Source organism: Aulonocara stuartgranti (genome assembly GCF_965226115.1).
Source record: "Aulonocara stuartgranti genome assembly, chromosome: 7".
Lineage (NCBI taxonomy): Eukaryota > Metazoa > Chordata > Actinopteri > Cichliformes > Cichlidae > Aulonocara > Aulonocara stuartgranti.
In genome coordinates this window covers 39196088-39216528 of record NC_138945.1, presented here as the reverse complement: position 1 = coordinate 39216528, position 20441 = coordinate 39196088, and the positions used below count along the sequence as shown (strand labels likewise).

Here is a 20441-nt window from a genome sequence, read left to right as displayed (position 1 = left end):
CTTTTGAAGTAGATGAAGAGAACCTTTGGACTTAGTCAAGGATTACCTTTTAATCTTGGGAATGCCAACCGAACAGTGACAAACTCTATTGATTTGGTGGTTTGTTGGTAGATAATTCATTCTGTTAAGTAAGTAATTCAATCTGTGACTTGTTGATTATGTCGCACTTCTTCTAATATGATCACAGATTAAGCATTATTAGAGATTTTACGATATGTACGCTGTGTTCACTGCATCATTCCATGTTTGGCACTGATCACCACCTGCACTCATGTATATCATGTATATATCATGTATCTACTTAGCACTTTTAATTCTTATTCTTATTTTTATTTTCATGTCTATTTAAGCGTAATTTATGACAGTATGTTTGCACTGAAGCACCGCAGCAATTTCCTAATGTTGTAAACCTGCTCAACATTTGGCAATAAAACCCTTTCTGATTCTGATTCTGATATAGTATTCCATAGAAATCTAGGCAATAACTGTTGAGATGTTCACTCAAAGCTCCAAACATCAGCCCCATGCAGTCCCTCTCCACCTACGTGGGCCTGTGGCCCAAACGAGAATGGATTCCACCAAAAAAACAATTGGTGCCAGCAAAGTTGGAATGATGTTGAAGTGGCTATTGGACCCCTACAAAGCTTTTGGCAGATGCAGATCAGAATATTCCCCATGAAGTTACCCCAACTTCTGTAAAAATGCTATGTGATGATCAACTCTCAAAACTATCAAAATATCAGCTGGTTTTCATAATCCAAACCGGCACTAGAACTGTGTGGTGATGGGCAGTGGATGACCTGGTTTAGATTCATACAGTCGTTGTTCTTCTAGAGCTTGTTTGCCTGTTATCAGTGTCATCTACCTGTGGCTTTTCACTCTTAGTTCACAGAAGAGAAGCTTGGCCAGGCTGAGAAGACTGAGTTGGATCCACACTTGGAGAACCTGATCACTCGTGCCGACTCCACCAAGAATTGGACTGAAAAGATCTTAAAACAAACAGAGGTGCTACTGCAGCCCAATCCAAGTAAGTTCTATACATCGCGGAAGTTCCCCTACATATACAGGGAGTGCAGAATTATTAGGCAAATGAGTATTTTGTCCACATCATCCTCTTCATGCATGTTGTCTTACTCCAAGCTGTATAGGCTCGAAAGCCTACTACCAATTAAGCATATTAGGTGATGTGCATGTCTGTAATGAGAAGGGGTGTGGTCTAATGACATCAACACCCTATATCAGGTGTGCATAATTATTAGGCAACGTCCTTTCCTTTGGCAAAATGGGTCAAAAGAAGGACTTGACAGGCTGAGAAAAGTCAAAAATAGTGAGATATCTTGCAGAGGGATGCAGCAGTCTCAAAATTGCAAAGCTTCTGAAGCGTGATCATCGAACAATCAAGCGTTTCATTCAAAATAGTCAACAGGGTCGCAAGAAGCGTGTGGAAAAACCAAGGCGCCAAATAACTGCCCATGAACTGAGAAAAGTCAAGCGTGCAGCTGCCAAGATGCCACTTGCCACCAGTTTGGCCATATTTCAGAGCTGCAACATCACTGGAGTGCCCAAAAGCACAAGGTGTGCAATACTCAGAGACATGGCCAAGGTAAGAAAGGCTGAAAGACGACCACCACTGAACAAGACACACAAGCTGAAACGTCAAGACTGGGCCAAGAAATATCTCAAGACTGATTTTTCTAAGGTTTTATGGACTGATGAAATGAGAGTGAGTCTTGATGGGCCAGATGGATGGGCCCGTGGCTGGATTGGTAAAGGGCAGAGAGCTCCAGTCCGACTCAGACGCCAGCAAGGTGGAGGTGGAGTACTGGTTTGGGCTGGTATCATCAAAGATGAGCTTGTGGGGCCTTTTCGGGTTGAGGATGGAGTCAAGCTCAACTCCCAGTCCTACTGCCAGTTTCTGGAAGACACCTTCTTCAAGCAGTGGTACAGGAAGAAGTCTGCATCCTTCAAGAAAAACGTGATTTTCATGCAGGACAATGCTCCATCACACGCGTCCAAGTACTCCACAGCGTGGCTGGCAAGAAAGGGTATAAAAGAAGAAAAACTAATGACATGGCCTCCTTGTTCACCTGATCTGAACCCCATTGAGAACCTGTGGTCCATCATCAAATGTGAGATTTACAAGGAGGGAAAACAGTACACCTCTCTGAACAGTGTCTGGGAGGCTGTGGTTGCTGCTGCACGCAATGTTGATGGTGAACAGATCAAAACACTGACAGAATCCATGGATGGCAGGCTTTTGAGTGTCCTTGCAAAGAAAGGTGGCTATATTGGTCGCTGATTTGTTTTTGTTTTGTTTTTGAATGTCAGAAATGTATATTTGTGAATGTGGAGATGTTATATTGGTTTCACTGGTAAAAATAAATAATTCAAATGGGTATATATTTGTTTTTTGTTAAGTTTCCTAATAATTATGCACAGTAATAGTCACCTGCACACAGATATCCCCCTAAAATAGCTAAAACTAAAATCAAACTAAAAACTACTTCCAAAAACATTCAGCTTTGATATTAATGAGTTTTTTGGGTTCATTGAGAACATGGTTGTTGTTCAATAATAAAATGATTCCTCAAAAATACAACTTGCCTAATAATTCTGCACTCCCTGTATAAAGTCGCATCTTCAACTCTGCGCACGGGGTTTAAAGAAGATGTAGTTCTTAAACTTGTTGACAAAAGATCTGTTCATACGTGTTTTGCTAATTGTTGCTCAGTAACATTAAGCTTTGAAACTAAAAGTTAAGGTTTCTACTAAAGAAATTTCCCTGGGAAGCAGAAACCGGTTGAGCTCTATCATTTCCACCAGAAGTTCCCGAATTCCAGCGATAGATTATTTCCCCCTTTCCCCTTTTGTTGAACTGTATATGTAATAAGTCTTTGCTCAGGAGCTAGTATTTTCTGAAGATTGACAACCTTCCCGTGTTAACAACTAATGCTAAGTGGTCATGTATAAAAGCTTTTTAATCTTGCAATTTTTTAATGCTCTACATTTCTGAGAAACCACTACTAAAAGCAGGATTTGTTTTTAGTGTCTGACAGTAATTGAAAATAATTAGCCAGGGGGATTTTGTGTTTGGACTAACAAGAAAGTCGAAGCTTCTGAGGTTGTTAGGTCAGAATTTGAGACAATTTCCCAAATTAATTTTAGTTTAATCAGTTTAACTTGCTGGAGGAACCTTTACCCTGGGGAAGGTTCCTGGACGTTAGTTCCTGGGTGTTTTGGGAACTTTCTCTGGAAATGTGCCTTTTAGAAGCTTCTATAGTTAAACGTGAACATGATTGGGTTTTTGGGAGTAATGCCTAACCTTTGACCTGTGTATTTTGTACCCTCCATGCTTCAGTTGACCACACTGGTAAGTCTTGGCCTTGTTTCCCAGAGTGCTTTGTGTAAAAAGCCTCCTCAGCATTGTGATGTGACTACAGATTATACATACATAGCTGTGGTCAAAAGTTTCCATAAACTCATCATGGGCAGGAATGTCAAAGTAATCTTGGGCTTGAGAGGTGGTGTAGTGGCATAAGGTTGGAAAGCCTCACATTTACTCCTCCAAACACACATATTGTCATTGTGGCCAAATAGCGGTGTTCATTTTAGAGCAGGGGCTTCGTTGTGGGTTGGTACCCTCTCAATCCAAGGTGGTGTAACGCTCTAGATAGTTTATTAAAAGCCCAAAATTACTCTGGTTTTTCATGCACATAAACTTCTGACGACATCTGTAGTCTAGCACATACCACAGACCTACAGTACGGCCCCACATTTTAAGCTTCAGGCACCGTCTGCTGTGCTGTTTAAGGTCTGAACTGGAGCTTGTAGATACAAACAGGTGTTGAATTACTAATGACCTTCTATTCAGGAAGACAGCTGCCAACTTTTGATGGGATACAGCCATTGATACCTTCGTGAGGCCTGGTTGATTCAAATACCATACTCGGGTACAATTGTATGTACTTGTATTTTTATTTCCCATCACACATTATACCAATCAGACCCATCAGATGGTTTGAAGTCATCCTGGAAACTATTTGGAGAAGGGCTGGTTCTTTGATATAATGATTAGCAGGCGATTGAACCATCTGTCTGTCACTGCTTTTCATGGGCCACTTCAACCAATCATGTCACGACAGATATGATGCCACCCACAACATTTATCTGCTGTTATATGCTGTCGTTAAAAACAGGTTGAAGTCTAGATTACAGATCCATTTGTGATCCAGCTGCCATGGAAAGCAAAGGCTATACTTTCATTAGCTGAACGGAACATTGGGCTGCAGCTTTGATCTTGCTGCCAATATTTAATGATCAAAGACGCCGATTCACTCCTACCCCTGGATAGCCCTGTTGGTGGGATTGGTCAGTTGCAATTCTGGTCCCAGAGAAACATAAATGTGATACCATAGGAAGACCACTTATGTGGCAATGTCAGATAAAATATCAGATAGAAGATTATGACACTAGTGGGTTCCCACTAAAAAACGCTTCAAGAGCTGTACACGCCCACCACCGACCCCAACCACCTCCTGCCAGCTCTGATGCAGCTTGAATTATTAATAACCAAGGTTACATCTGTGCATAAGTGAATGTTTTTCAGAACCGCCAACATGTCTGCACTTACTGAAGATTAACTGAAGATTAAGCATCTGCAGTGAACTGGTGTTTACACATAGCGTATCAGAGGAATTTGGAGGAATGTTTCCCCATTTAAAAAAAACTTATTTTAGAAGCAAAGATAACCTTTGGTATTAAGAGTAAACTATGGATAAATTCAAGACAAAAATGACAGCAAATTACCTTTTGTTAAACTCTCTTTGTTCAGAGAGATTAATAACACCTTTTGTACAATTGGACTCTTAAATGTAGGATAATAAACAGTGTGGGATATTCCTTTTAATGTGTTGGTCACAGTTGTCTTTTTATCACCTTGTATCCAGGTGCTCGGATCGAGGAGTTCATCTATGACAAGCTGGACAAGAAGCTTCCCTCCAGGACGACCAACGCGGAGCTGCTGGGTCAGTACATGCTGGACGCCGCCATCGAATTCGGTTCAGACACGCCATACGGTGAGTGGACCTGCAGCTGAAACTGACACTGCTGCAGCTAATGACTCATGAAGCTCTAAATGCTCCTCTGAAGCAGCTCTCTTTCTGTTAGCAGTTAAAGAGCACACCATTTTACAACATTTTCGAGAAAACAAAAAAAAAATGTGGATGTGGATGCTGCCTAAACAGCTAAAACACACTTTAGTCCAAATTGTATTTAAAAACCGATTTGATTGTTTTGTCTCCATCAAACCTGTGGTTTGAACCTGAGTGTGCTGCTGTGCTGTTGTAACTGTAGGCAAGACCCTGATCACAGTAGCGGAATACCAGAAGAGGCTCGGAGGAGCCGAGCGCGAGTTCCTCCACACTTCAGCCGTCACTTTCCTCTCACCTCTGCGCAACTTCCTGGAGGGAGACTGGAGGACCATATCAGTGAGTGTGTAGTATGAAAATATGGTAGTATATGTAAATACGGACGTGCTGATACAAAATAGGAATGAAGTCTTTGCAGCTGTAAGCATCCTTATTACATCCTTTAGGAAAGCAAAAGAGAAAGTGCCGTCCCAGAATTCACAGCATCATTAAAAACAACAGTGATGTGTCGGTCGCGAATGAAACTGCTCTTAGAGCCGGCTCTTTGAAGTGAATGACGCGAGCCGTGGGTTGTTTGTTTTTTTTTTTCTTTCTCTCACCCTCTCTCTCGCACTTTTTTCCGCTTCACTCTGCACGCGAGCCTTGTGCTTACGCTGGGCAGAGGGGGGAGGGGCAGTAATTACACTCACAGTAGCACAGGAACAGAGCGGGAGGGAGAGAGAGAGAGAGAGAGCCAGGGACAACAACGTCACATTAGAAAGGTATAGTAATCATCCACAACTATATTCAGTTGCGGATGATAAAGGATTCAGAAAGTTTATTCATGCAGGCCCATATGACAGAGAATATGCATCTTCTTTTTATTTTCATATTTTAATTTATATTTAATTGTGTTGTGGTTTGCAGTGTTTTGTGTTGTTTCAGTTTAAATTTGTAAAAGGAAAAAGCTGAAAATTTAAATAGTTAAAAGTTGAAATGTGAATAGTTGGTTTTTGTATTATATGATTTATTTATTACATTTTATGTGGAGTGAATAAATAAAAGTATATTTACGGTGGCCCGTACAGACAAAACACGTACAAAACACAACAGAAGTGCTCCAGGATGCTGGGCGCAGTGTTGAGCTTTTGTTACCTGGTGGCTACACAAGCCAGGAAGTACCAACGACCGGATTTGGTGTGTGGTAGTAACATGTAAATGAACATTTTTTTATTCTATTTTTTGTATATATATGAGTGCTTGTGTATAAATACACAAACCATACACATATGCTTTCAATTGTGTTATTTAAGTGATCTAGGTAGCTCTGTTTAGGAAGTTCAGTTAACTCTAGGAATGTGTTTTGGAGTTTGCGTGTGCCTTGTCTCTAGGGGCCACCGTATATATTTATATATAAATAAAACCACGTTTTTTTAGATTAGTAATTCCTTTTGTGCATAATTTCATATTGTTGTTAATAATAAATTAATGAAAGCAACAAAACAACCTGAAGAGCCGGTTGGGAGTCGAAAGAGCCGGCTCTCTAAAAAGAGCCGGAAATCCCATCACTAAAAAACAAACAGTCAACATGGCTGTGTGGTGAATATCATGAAAATGTTCATTAATAGTGTGTTTTTCATTTAATGCCATAACCTGCTGATATGTTTGAACCTTTAAAACCGCAGCTGAACTCTGACCTTTACACAGCTGCAATAACAGATGAGTAGGTTTCAGTGACAGCGTTGGCATGCATGATGATCTCAAGCATACCTGAAGTGAGAATTTGGACAAAGTTAAACTACTGACAAAGTTTAACTTGTAATTTGCACTTATTGGAAATCTCAGCAAGTCTCAAAATGTTAAAAATCGCAGTAATATCATATTGTGATTTGTGATAATATCGTATCGTATTGAGAGCAGTCAGGCTCTCTGAGCAGCAAACCTCTCCTTTCCTCTGTCCTGACCAGTTCTTCTTCACATTTTTCCCTAACCTCATGACTTTTTCCACAAAAAAAGAGTGACTGGGAAAGGGAAAGTGGGAAAGGAAAGCAATACATAGGAAAAAGTGCTTACCAAAATAAAGCGGGAAGCTGAAAGAAAGAAGAAAATGTTCCTAACGCAAAGATAAAGAAGGGAAAGAATATCAGTAAAAATAAAATGGTGATCAAAACACAAATCCTGAACTCAGAGTCAGAGTGATGTACTCGCTGCTGGAGGTCTTCAGGGTGATGATGTGTTGCACAGGTTTGCTGCAGGTTTGATCCTCGCGGTTGTTCCTGAATGAATCATTTTTCTTCCTCGTGCAGAAAGAGAGGCGGCTGCTGGAGAATCGCCGGCTGGATCTGGACATCTGTAAGGCACGCCTGAAAAAAGCCAAGCTGGCAGAAGCCAAAGCGGCGGTGAGATCAAATTTCAACAGTTCTTCTTCTACCCTAAGATCAGAAACCATCAGAGCACAGCCAGACTCAGACAGCTTTAAGTGAAGTCAGTCAGGTGCTCATTTTGTTCTTGTTTTGGTCACATGTTCAGAGTGCATGTGTGCAGATTCACCTCTGACATGTTGGAGAGCTTACTGGCTGGCTGCGCTGCTTGTCGCATGTTTGTCAGATTCATGAAGGAAAAGTTCCTAACGCTTCTTTATGCACCAACTCTGCATGGAAATATTACAAACAGTCTTTTGGTTTAGTCTTTAAAAACTCCAACAGATGCAGTGGACGCCTCGTTAGCAGACGGGTTGATGGCTGCTCTGTTAACACTCGTAGAGCAGCAGATGTCTCAGCCATGACCGGATTATCAGAACTAAAGTCCAGTTCAGTGATCACTGGGAGCCTTCAGAGTTCATCTGTTCACCATCGCATTGATTTTAAAGTGATTTAATCTAACACAGCTACCTCAGATTATCCTATGCATGCAGGAATGTAAGAAAACAAACACGGTAAACCTGATATTAGTTGATGCTGGTGAGCTATCTCAGACGCCTGTGGTACCAACAACTCTGAATCAGGAACAGCAGGGGGCGCCCGTGTCACAAAACAAAACATCAGTACCGGTTTACTCCGATCAAATGAGCCCTTCAGTAGTAGATTTATGACAGGGATTAATAATCTTTTACATCACAAGAGACATTTTATGGGGATTTTTGATCCTCAAAAATCTTAATGGGGCCACAAAACATATTTAAGCTTAAAAATGGAAGGTCCAATCAATCCAATCAATGTCATTGATGTTAGTAATTCAGATATTTTAACACAAGATACTTTAAGTTCAATTTTATTTCTACAGCATATTTAAAAGCAACAAAGTTGATGGAAGTTCTTTACAAGTTAGTTTAAAACAAACAAGAAAAGACCATAGACCAATAAATAAATATTATAAAGTAAGTCGTGAAAACAAACAATAAATTTAACTTACAACAAGCTAAAAAAAGACACTACAAGATAAAAAAGAAAAAGCCAGATGGGACTCAACGTGAAACTTAATTTAAAGCAAAGGTAAACGAAGTGAGTTTGAAGACAGGATTTAAAAGAATCTCCAGCACAAATATGGAGTTTCAGGTTATTCCAGAGTCTCAGGGCTTCAACTCGAGACCTCAGCAGTCAGAGGAACTTTAGCTGCTTTAAATCTAGAAACCTGAACAGAGGTAGAGTCGGTGTAAACCTGCTAAAACCGCAGTGATGTGATCATGTTTCTAACACCTGTTAAAAGATGAGCAGCAGTATTTTGGACAAACTACAGATGAGTTTTCAAGACACACCTGTAGAGAATTACAGGCATGAATGAGGTTTTTCATGGAGGACGATAGGATTTCTAAAATTATAGAAGCTGAAAAACTTCTATTTCCAATAAAACACAAAATTTTTAAAGTGGAAGAAAAATCTACCAGCATGATCAGACCTTCCTCTGTTTGTGAAAAAAAAATCAAATCAAAAGTGTCCTTTTAGTAAACTTTAAAAAATAAAACCACACAGCAGCTTTAAAAGGAGATAAATTATTCACTGTGACGTCTCTTTGGGGTCAGCAGGAGTCACAGGTTAAATGCTGTGGATGCTTCCAGCTTCAGGCTCAATGATCCGCTCTCGTTGTGGTTGCTTTGTGCTTCCTGCTAACATGTTTTTCTTTGTCTGCTCACGGTTTGTAACTGCATGACAACCTGTGTTTGTTTCCTCCTCCTTGCTCTCCTTTGCTGTAGGCTACACCTGATTTTCAGGAGACTCGGCCTCGAAATTATGTTCTTTCTGCCAGTGCATCAGCGGTAAGAGAAACGAGCAGCACCGCAGAGCTCATGGCTCACATGACAATCAAGAAACTGCATTTTTAACATGTCATATGCAAACAACTCCATAAGAAGCTAACAGCAGCATCTTTAAGTCTGACTGGCAGCTGAAGCTGTTAACACAGGCTTGTTTAACAACCGGGTTTCCATTTACCATCAACCTGTTTATGTATTTTCTTTGGTTTTACTTATTATCAAAAATTTAGTTTTTCTTTCTTTTTATATTAAAATATACTAATTTCATGGCAATCACAAATGAACAAAGTGAACCGGAAGTGAGGACAGTGGGGGAAAAACAGCCGTATGATTTTTCTAAAAAAAAAAAACCCAAAATGCAACAATTTCTGCATATGTTGGAAATATATGAAAATGGATTTTTAATTGTATTTTTATTTATTTTCTTTTTGAGAAAGCAACCTCACTAGTCAAATAAACAAAAATAGCCTGAGGTGAGGAAAGTGAGCCGTCATTAAAAAAACAGCCATTCTGTCACATTAAATATGAATTTATAATTAATGACTCATCAGGTTACACAAAGGTTACATTGACAAACAGAAAAAAGCCAAATGAAATCAATTGTATCCATAATGTAGGTGCAGAAACGTAAAAGTCTGATTTACTCTCTTAGTTTTAAATTATTATTATTATCATTATTGTTATTAATGATAATGATAATAACAACAATGAAACAAGCCTTGTTCTGATGGAGGTTTCTTCCTATTAAAAGGGAGTTTTTCCTTCCCACTCTCGCCAAAGTGTTGCTCATGGTGGGTGATCTGATTGTTGGGGTTTCTCCGTATTAATGTGTCTTTAATTTACAGTGTAAAGAACGTCAAGGCCGCTGTTATTGTGGTGAAATAAAACGGAAATGAACTATCACTCCCCTGATACTAGTATTGCTACTGTTATTAGTGCTGCTACTGCTTCTGCTACCAGTCTTGCTATCAATATGATTTCAGCTACTGTAAAATAGAATTTCCCAATAATGGGCAGAAATACTATTTATTATTCTTTTTTATTATTATTATTTATGTATTCTTTTTTTTTTTTGCTTGCTTGAGAAAAGGAAACCCAATAAGCTAAAGGTTTTGTGTTTCACTGCTTCAGTTTTTTTTAATGGTTCTCAGATGTATTAAAAAACTGTTCAAATCAAAATGTAGTTTTGCCACAGCTGTATTAGCGAACACTGCAGGCTGCTGCTGTCACTAACAATTTGCTGCTTAAATGAAAGTTAAATAAACAGAAAAGGGGAAAAAAATCTAATTTCATTACCAGGATCTCAGATTTTTAATCTGAGCAGCATTTTTCTGCAAATCGCACTCAAAAAGTTTTTTGTTTTTTTTTTAGACTGAAACGCACACGTGACAGCTTTTTAACCCAGTGAGATCCTGACCTGTTGTTTTTAGAGGACAACACAAGAGTTTATTTCTTTACTTCTGCTGGAACGTTTATAATTTCAAAGAAAGCTCAGGGATGAACAATAGGAAGGTATAAAAATGAAAACACAACACAGCATGTAATCTAAACCTGGCCGTGTCTTCTCAGAAGAAAAGCTGTTTACAGAAGTCTGTGAGCACAGATGAGGAACACAAAGATCTGAAAGTGAGATTTGTTTTATCTCAGCTGAACCCATCAGGGCTCTGGAGTTTACACTTCACTGGCTCCTTTATTTTGTGCTAACACCTAGAAAATAAAAAGTTGTCAGATTGCAGATTTCACAGCATGAGTGATCTTTCAGGGCTGTGTTTTGAATGTTTAGTCAAGCATGTCGTGTTAGCCATGAGATAACCGTGTTTGTGCATGACGTGTTACAGATGACACAAGCATGTTTGAGCATGGTTATTATTGTTTAGTTTTGGCTCTGATGCTTTTTAAATGAGGCCTTGTTGAAGTTTATTGTATGTCCATGTGAAATAAAACAAAAACGGCAGCTTCAGCTCAAACAGAAACACCGCTCAGCAGAACCTGGAAGAAGCATGGACTTTTATTTTGAAAAATCACTGTAATTCATTGGAGTCATAAGTTCTTAATTATTTTTATGATCAAATCACATTCCCTGATAAATACAGTCCCTGGGATCCTTGTCACTTTATATTCAACTATCTTGTATTTGTAACCTGCCTGATTTTTATGGCTTCACTTACGATCGTGGCTCAAGAGTTGGGAGTTCGCCTTGTAATCGGAAGGTTGCCGGTTCGAGCCCCGGCTTGGACAGTCTTGGTTGTTGTGTCCTTGGGCAAGACACTTCACCCGTTGCCTACTGGTGGTGGTCAGAGGGCCCGGTGGCGCCAGTGTCCGTCAGCCTCGCCTCTGTCAGTGCGCCCCAGGGTGGCTGTGGCTACAATGTAGCTTGCCATCACCACTGGGTGGATGACTGGATATGTAAAGCGCTTTGGGTCCTTAGGGACTAGTGAAGCGCTATACAAATACAGGCCATTTACCATTTATTTTACCATAAAATTAAAATATCCTTAAAGAGCCTCTGTGCAAAGCCTCAGTTCATGCTCAGTCTGAAACAAGCCTTTTTAGCTCCTCCCCCTTTCAGAGGGCTTTCTTCTGATTTAAGCAGAAGTGGTTGGAGCTTCAAATACCTGGTTTAGAGTCGACTGAAACCTGAGGTTATACCTTCATGTTGTTATTTATTGGCCGTGTTTAATATTAGTGCTGGAAATGTATGTGACAGGAAATAATCTGTTATGTTATTTCAGACAGTTACAGTGTTTATGCAGCGTATGATTTTTTTATTTATTTTTGATTTTTTGACCCCCTCTGTGGTTTCATTAAACCAGCTGCAGAGCGGCTGGGAGAGCTGGGACGTGGAGCCCGACCCGGTCGTGTCAGAGCAGAGGAAGGTTGGACACGTGGAGAGACTAGAAGTCCCGTGTTTGTTTAGTAGTTTGGGTAGAAAAGACATGTTTTTTAGGGTGTTTCATGGTTATTTCCCCCCCTGTTTAGAATTCACAGTTGTTTTGTTCCCTCCCTTTGTTATTTTTAGAGCGCACAGAACACAGAGATAAACTAGGCATCGGTTAGGACACTCTCAGAAGATCAGATTTTAGGAAATTCACTGATTACTTTTGCAGATTGAATCAGCAAACTAGACCAAAGAGATGTCACACAGTTTCCACTGGAGACTTTTCTGGTAAATTTGGGAAATAAATTAACTTTATAAAAATCTGTGAAGCTGGAGAAATGCAATAAATTGTATTCTTTGTGTGACACAAGATAGGAAGGACCGTACCTTTTATTCACAAAAAGAGCCTCAAGGTTACCGTTTCATTCATCCCAAATGGACAGGGGAATTTTTTATTTTAATGTTAATAACATTATAACAGACATGCAGTGTTTTAAAAAAAATATATCATAGCCTCTTTAAATTTTTCACATTCAGACCAACACGTTGTTCAAAATGTTTTACAAATAAAAATCTGTGTGGCCTGCGTATGTATTCAGGCCCCTGAGGTCGTCTAATAAATAAACAGAGTCCAGAGTATGTCCTTTAATCTCAGTCTAAATACAGAACACGGTTCTGTGACAGCCTCAGAGGAACATTAGAGAACAAACTGCATCGTGAAGACCAAAGAACTCACAATTTTTCACATAAACTAGTATAAACCTGCACACAGGGATACACATCTACATTTAGGATGGTTAAACATGAAGTATCTGTCCATAAAGTCTTTTCAAAGCGAAAGATGCTCCCTCCCTGCTACAATACTGCATGTTTACCACCGGGGGGCGCAGCTCCACACTAGTTCCTCCAGGCTTCAGCATCTGCAGAATGCAGAGTAAAGGTCGTGTGAAGTTCAGCAGCAGCTGCAAGAGGCGCGTCATCGCTGTGTTTACAGTGCATTTGAGGTCATGCTTTCCCTTTACTCAGCATCTCCTGTAACTCAGGTTCACTCAATGAAATGATGCGTTTGAGTCTTAATTATAAACATTAGCACAGTTTATATCGCATGCTGTCGTCATAGCCCAGGTAGAAGGGCATGAATTTGGGATCATTTCACAGGGAGACCAGATCCCAACGAACCAAAAAGTGTTTGTAAAGCAAAGTGTGTAAAGGTCGCTAATGCAGGGTTTGGCATTACTAACACAAACAAAAAACTGCTTTTATTTGATTTAAATGTTTCCTTTCTGTAGTGGAATTGTTCAGCAGCGGGGTTTCCCCTGTGATTTCTGCTTTCAATGCAAACAACAAAAAGCAATTTGTTGTTTCTCATTTGGAAGGTGACTCACACGATTTTATCCTTTCCCTTTGTAATCCATCTCACTTCTCCCACAGCACAGGATAACCCCACCCACCAGTCTTATTTACAAACGGAGATTCCTGCCTTGGCATCTTTTTATAGCTCTGTGTGCTGGATGATGAAACTTGAGCATTATTTTCCAACATGGGAACATTTAAAACCTGCAAAAATCCTCAGAGTCCCACTGCGTCTCGCTAAGTAACTGAAATAAATTTTTGTTTTGGTATGTAATGCAATGTAATGCAGGCTCGACCCCAAGTAAAAGATGGGATGTTCTGAGAAGATAGAAGTTAAAGTTAAGTGGGCTAAATAAACTTAATTAAAGTATACTTTTCTTCCATAGTTTGTGCCTAAAAATTGCCAATAAAAATTACTTTAAATCCACCTTAAATCTACCCTGATGGCTGCTTTCCCCCTTCCCTGTGTGAAACTAAAGCCCTAATGTAGATTTAGTTGTGTCTACCAAGATAATCTGCTCTTCCTGACTTTTTCTTTCTTTCTGTCCTTGCCACACTCGTCTCAGCTGCTCAGTGAGGAAGTGGACAAAGTGAGTACCGTCACCAGCAGGAAGCGCTCTCTAGATTTAAAACATGACTCGTGTTGTCAGCTTCCTTCCTTCCTCTCGTCTTGTTTTCCAGGCAGAACACGAGCTTCGCGTAGCCCAGACGGAGTTCGATCGCCAGGCTGAGGTCACCAGGCTGCTGCTTGAAGGCATCAGCAGCACACATGTGAGTCACCGCAGGCCAGTCACCCCACTGGGCTCCTGTTAAAGGCCTGGCGGTGTAAATCACTTCAATGTTTTTGTCAAAATATTGCAGATGAACACATGGGAACCAAATCATGTTATTCTCACGGTGATCTTAAATTGGTTTTAAATAAGCTTGAAATGAAATACATGAAGGCAGACAGCTTTTAGGTGCCAGATAAAGCTTTGTTGATGTTTACACATGTTTACACATCAACGAAGCTGGCAGGCTTTAGAAAACTTTTGAACTGTCTGGATTTTTATCCAGTCGATGGTGCTGAGAAACTTTTATGTGAGCCCACCCTTCAGGCGGAGAGGTTTGTGTGGGAGTTTGGGAGCATTTCAGTGGCCTGACGTCATCTTTGTCTGTGTGTTTATATTGTAATATATGTGTTTATTTTTAATAAAAGTACACACACACACACACACACACACACACACACTTGTTTTCATATCTTGGTGTGGACATCTAATTGACATAATGCTTTCTCTAGCCACTTACCCTAACCCTTAGCATAAACCTGATCATAAACTAACTGTAACCCTGAAACTAAAACCACATTTTGAGCCTCAAAAATGCCTTCAAATTCGTGCGGACGGGCATTTTGTCCCCACAAGTATTGTGGCATGCCAATTTTCACAAAGACTTCTAAACCAGTACACACACATACACACCCTCTCACTAACACAAACACACTCACACCTCATTGTTTCCAGACGACCAGCTTGTAGATATGTCTCAGTATTACAGTATGAGTGGAAACATACGAAACACATCGGTGGTAACAATGTTTCAGTATCATCACAGCTTCATCTCTCAGGTGTGCGACACTCATTAAGCATAATTTAAAATGCCGGCTGACTGCTTGATAAGACACTCACTGAAAAAAAAGCTGTTGCACAGTTAACGTCTACGGGTTCACCGCTGTTTTGCACAGACGACAGGGAAACACAAGCGATATTTTTCCCAGCATGCCCTTCCAACATAACCATTTTCCTTTTGAACCATTACCAGTTTATGCAGTATACATTTTCCTTATAATCAAAAGTTAAAAAAAAAAAAAGAGCCGTGACTAAAACACACAGGGGGACTCTTTTAATGTGTCCATCCTACTGTAATGCTGTGAATATAAGCATCCTGTGGAATATTATCAGGCCGCCATGATTAAAGCATTTTTGTGCCTTTAATCATGGCACAAAGCTGGGCAGTAAATGGTGACTGTACAGCTTTGATTCTACTGTTTGACTGTCAGTGGTCATTTCTAGAGCTAAATATTTCAGTCCCATCTTCATCCATGAGTGGGAAAACTGGCTGTAAAAGGTGCATGATGATTTATAAAATCTTTGGTGTCCTTCACTCCTGTTGAGTAAATCATCTCCTTTCTTTTCCCACCAGCTCAACCACCTGCGCTGTTTGCAGGACTTCGCTGAAGCTCAGGCCACATACTACGCTCAGTGTCATCACTACATGCAGGACCTTCAGCGGGAGCTCAACAGGTCGGCATTTATTTGCAGAGACTGCTAGGACTCCCACTGACCGTAATATTTCTTGAATCAGAAACATTTTTACCTTTTCTTGAATTGTTTAAGTTATGGGGAAAGATCAGAGTTAGTCACATCATAAAATACTGAAAATGACCACATAGTCTGGGTCTGGTTATGTGCAGCTGGGAGTTGGTGCAGTCTCTCAAGGACCCATGATGGCTTTGTTTCCAATAATTAACTCGGATCCAATGTCTGACTTATCAGTAAGGCCTTCAACTAAGCAATCACAATGATCAATAGTTCATGACTATGATTTTCTCTGTGTTATTGGAGGGTTTTGACCTTACAATATAAATCACCTCTAAAGGGGAGGATATAGTCACAGAGGTTTTCACACCATCTACAAGCAGAAAACAGGTACACAGTCACTCTGCCTTAAACACTGAGATTTCTCCTGGGTACCTGAATAATGTTAGCAATAAAAAAACATCCAGAGAAACATCCAGACTCAAAGAGATACCCAAAACTAGTCCAGTCCTTACTGACCTCAGGGTCATCCAAAATGCTGCTACTTACAGGAACTAAAGATATTAGTAGAAAGGGATGGTCCCCAAACTCTTCCCACAAAGCTGGGAGCATGAACTTCTCCAAGATATCTTGGTGTGCTGAAGCATCATGAATTCCTTTCACTGAAACTAACCAACTCCTGAAAAACAACCCTCCACCATAATCCAACAAACTTTACACTTGGCACAGTAAAGTCAGACAAGTACTGTTCTCCTCTCAAACGCCAAACCCTGACTTGCCCATCGGATTGCCAGATGGAGACGTGTGATTCATCACTCCCAGTGTTGGGAAGGTTACTTTTAAAATGTATTCCATTACAGAATACAGAATACATGCCCCAAAATGTATTCTGTAACGTATTCCGTTACGTTACTCAATGACAGTAACATATTCTGAATACTTTGGATTACTTAATATATTATCATGCTTTTTACAACAACGTGAATGTACTATTGCTGTGTGATTTATTACTGTTACTGAAGGTCCGCGACTCCGAACTGTAGTAAAGGGACCTCTGACTAATACGGCGGGGTCCCTGTCGGCTCGTAGCCGAAAAATAGCTTTACTTTGTTGTGTGGGTCAACTTTTCTTATGAGAGACAGAGAGAGGCGTTGAAAGACTGCTCCAACGGAACTTATTGTTTTCGGAGGAAAACAGGAACACGGTGTACAGTCGAGTCTTAATAGCTTACTTACAACTGGGCTCGTCAGGCACTCTTCTTGGCTGAAGTGGTTATTATTATATTTACATGCTTCCAGCTCCCGTTTTTCCTCGATGACAGCTCGTACCTTTCCACTCCCCTTTTTCTCCCTCCTCGCGCTCACAGACCCATAACGTGTATGGCAGTCCATTCTCCCTGCAACACGGACTACACTGCCCATGATGCTACATTCTTTAGAGCTATGCTTGTAGCGTTCTGCCTGTTAGCTTAGCACAACAACAACAACAAAAGGCGCTCTCTCACCCAGGAAACACACAGTCGCAGAGAGAGAGCGTCGCCCTGTAACCATGGCAACCGTAACGCTGCCGCCTGGAACAAAGAGCGTAGCTGTCAAACAAAACCGAAACAGTCCTGACAAAATGAAACAGGAAAGTACCGCAGTGTAATCCATTTATTTCAACAAAGTAACTGTATTCTGAATACCACCTTTTTAAACGGTAACTGTAACGGAATACAGTTACTCATATTTTGTATTTTAAATACGTAACGGCGGTACATGTATTACGTTACTCCCCAACACTGATCACTCCAGAGAACACATCTGCACACAGAACAGTGAACACTTTGGTAATGGAAGGGTTGGATACAGCTGGTCACCATGGAAACCAATTCAATAAAGTTCTCTATGCACTGCCCTGGAGCTAATTAGTGATGGGATTTCTAGCTCTTTTTAGAGAACCGTCTGTTTTGGCTCCGAACTGACTCTTCAGGTTGTTTTGTTGCTTTAATTAATTTATTATTAACAATAATATTTAATTATTTACAAAAGGAATTACTAATGTAAAAAAAAGAAGTGGTTTTATTTATATATGTTTATATATAAATATATGCGGTGGCCAATAGCGATTTTCCTTACTGAGGAATTGGCAACACTGGCCATTTGTAGTGTAGTGTAGCTTAAAGACCTCAAAATAGCTACTATTTAAACTAAGCACTTTACTCTTCACCTACTTGTAGTAACTTGAGCTAACCTGCATCATCCTTTAGTAATGTCACTCTTTGCCTGTTCAGTCTAATGTCAAAAAGAGTCAAAAGTGGTCCAAATTATTTCCACTGGAGTGAAATGACTTTGGCTGATGTCTCGGGTGTTGGAATAAAATCCTGGCATCCATGGCTACGTCCACACGTACACGGGTATTTTTGAAAACGGAGATTTTCCGTTTTCGTTTTAAAAAATAATCCCGTCCACACGTAAAGGCAGAAATGAAGAAAAACGCTGCTATGAACATGCCAAAGCAACAGGTGGCGATATATTCCTAACCTGTAGAAATGTTGACCAATCAGAAGTCTAGAAGCCTTGGTGGGAAAAAGTAAATAAAGCTGGGGCATAGAAGCAGAACCGAGTCGTATGTGTGGAGGGACAGTAACTGTGTGTATATGTAAGCATTTAAACACTGCAGAGAGTAGAATTAACAGTAACAGTATTGTAGAAATTCATTTCACCGAAACAATAACGTGGCGCAGTGTGACGTCAAAAAAGGCGCACACCTTTGATGCTGCGTTTTCTCCATTTTTCTAGTCCACACATAAATGCAAAAACTGAGTTTTCAAAAATATCCACCCTGGCCGGAGTTTTTAAAAATCTCCGTTTTCAGTGACCAAAAACGCCGTTTACGTGTGGACGAAAGGTGCAAACGCATAGAAAAATCTGCATTTTCAAAAATACCCGGGTACGTGTGGATGTAGCCCATGACAGGGAGGCTGATTTATGAAGCTGGACCCGTCATTGGCCAGAATCTGGAGGCGTTTGTGTCAGTGAAGGTCAGAGGTCACTGAACACACTGCTCTCCGTTTGTTCCCACTGATGTGAAAATGTAAATAAAAGAGCCATGCAGTGTTTTGGAAATCATTAAATGCCAGTATCTGATTAAAAATAAGAGATCATCAAATGACATTAAAATGGAGTGTTTACGTTTGTAAAACGTTTTGAAATATGCCATACTGAGCCAAAAAAACAGAAAGACGTTCCCTCAAGACCAAGTTGGAAAGACTTGATTCATAGTAATCTTGAGATCTGGTTCAAATCTGAAAACTAATACTTGTTGGTTTCAGTATTCAGACAGCATGTGAGAGAGATACTCCCATACAGCTTATGACAAAATTTAATCCGAAGTGATTGATGGCCCTAATCACGACCTTTTGACCTCCCCCCTCCCCCCCGGAAGTGTGTAATGAGCGTGACGAATCGCATCCGGAGAAGGGGGGGTGAACCCCGGAAGCGCGCCATCTGTTGCTAAGCGTGACGAATTGCATCCTGAGAAGGGAGGGGGGAAACCTCCGGAAGAGCGCCATCTGTTGTTGGGAAAAAAAGTTTTTAGTGGGAGGGAGTGCAGCAGGGGAGGAGAATAAAAAAGCAGAGAGGTGGAGTCCGTCACAATTTCTAAGGCACAGACGCAAGATGGATTTCCTTCTGCAGCCCAGCAGCGTTCCTGTGTCCGATGAGATCTGCTCTCCCAAAGAAGAAGGCTTTGAATATGACATATTCAAATACAGCATATTTACTATGGAAGACATCGATCCGGACCTTATGACCCTACCGGAAATACTCCGGAAATGTCTAGTCATTTTCAGACCTGATGCGTCATGTTCCCTAAGCACAGCGGTGATGCAGCAGATGATTCTGTGATGTATAGAGAGACAGAGCGGCAGCTAGTTTTCCGCAAACTCATAGTCTGAATTCTGTTTCAATATTATGACAATTTTCTCTGTTTTTTTTTTACAATAGCGGGTGTAATTTTACTTTCTTAAGCTGCACCGGCGTTTGTAATGGAAATAAAGAGTGACTTCCTGTAGAGATTTCAATAGTATTTTATTTTCCTATAATACAGACGCTGTAAAAAACCTTTAAGATACACCATAGCTTGTGATGAAAAGAAGAACTTTCTATCCGTTTGTAACCTACAGGCTGCCTATGTGTAAAAAACGAATAAATATCCCTTAGTGAATACTACTTTTCCTTTTGAGAGACTGAAAAACAAACCATAATTGCAGCGACAGGCGATCTTGTTTCACACACACACACACACACACACACACACACACACACACACACACACACACACACACACACACACACACCGCGGGTCAAGGAGGAGTTTTTTCCTTCATTACTTTTACAATGGGTTTTCTCAATAGATAGAAAATGATGACGTTGAGGAGTCAACAGCCGATATTATCATTGCTTGTAACCCGGTAAATAATTTCGTACATCTCCTCCCCTAAAATAAGCCTTAGCGGAAAAAAAAGCTCATATTCGAATAAGTTTATTCCCCTC

The 20441-nt window shown here is 40.3% G+C and overlaps 1 protein-coding gene across 1 annotated transcript in view; it reads left to right on the top strand.

The window, feature by feature from the left end:
• sh3glb2b (SH3-domain GRB2-like endophilin B2b) overlaps positions 1-20441 on the top strand; it is a 71531-nt gene that overhangs the window by 3693 nt on the left and 47397 nt on the right. Inside the window, exons 2-10 of the mRNA XM_082541659.1 lie at positions 886-1027; positions 4947-5075; positions 5353-5486; positions 7433-7525; positions 9316-9378; positions 12189-12251; positions 14173-14196; positions 14288-14377; positions 15791-15891. Of these exons, the coding sequence (XP_082397785.1) occupies positions 886-1027; positions 4947-5075; positions 5353-5486; positions 7433-7525; positions 9316-9378; positions 12189-12251; positions 14173-14196; positions 14288-14377; positions 15791-15891 (839 nt within the window). The remainder of the gene's footprint in view (positions 1-885; positions 1028-4946; positions 5076-5352; positions 5487-7432; positions 7526-9315; positions 9379-12188; positions 12252-14172; positions 14197-14287; positions 14378-15790; positions 15892-20441) is intronic.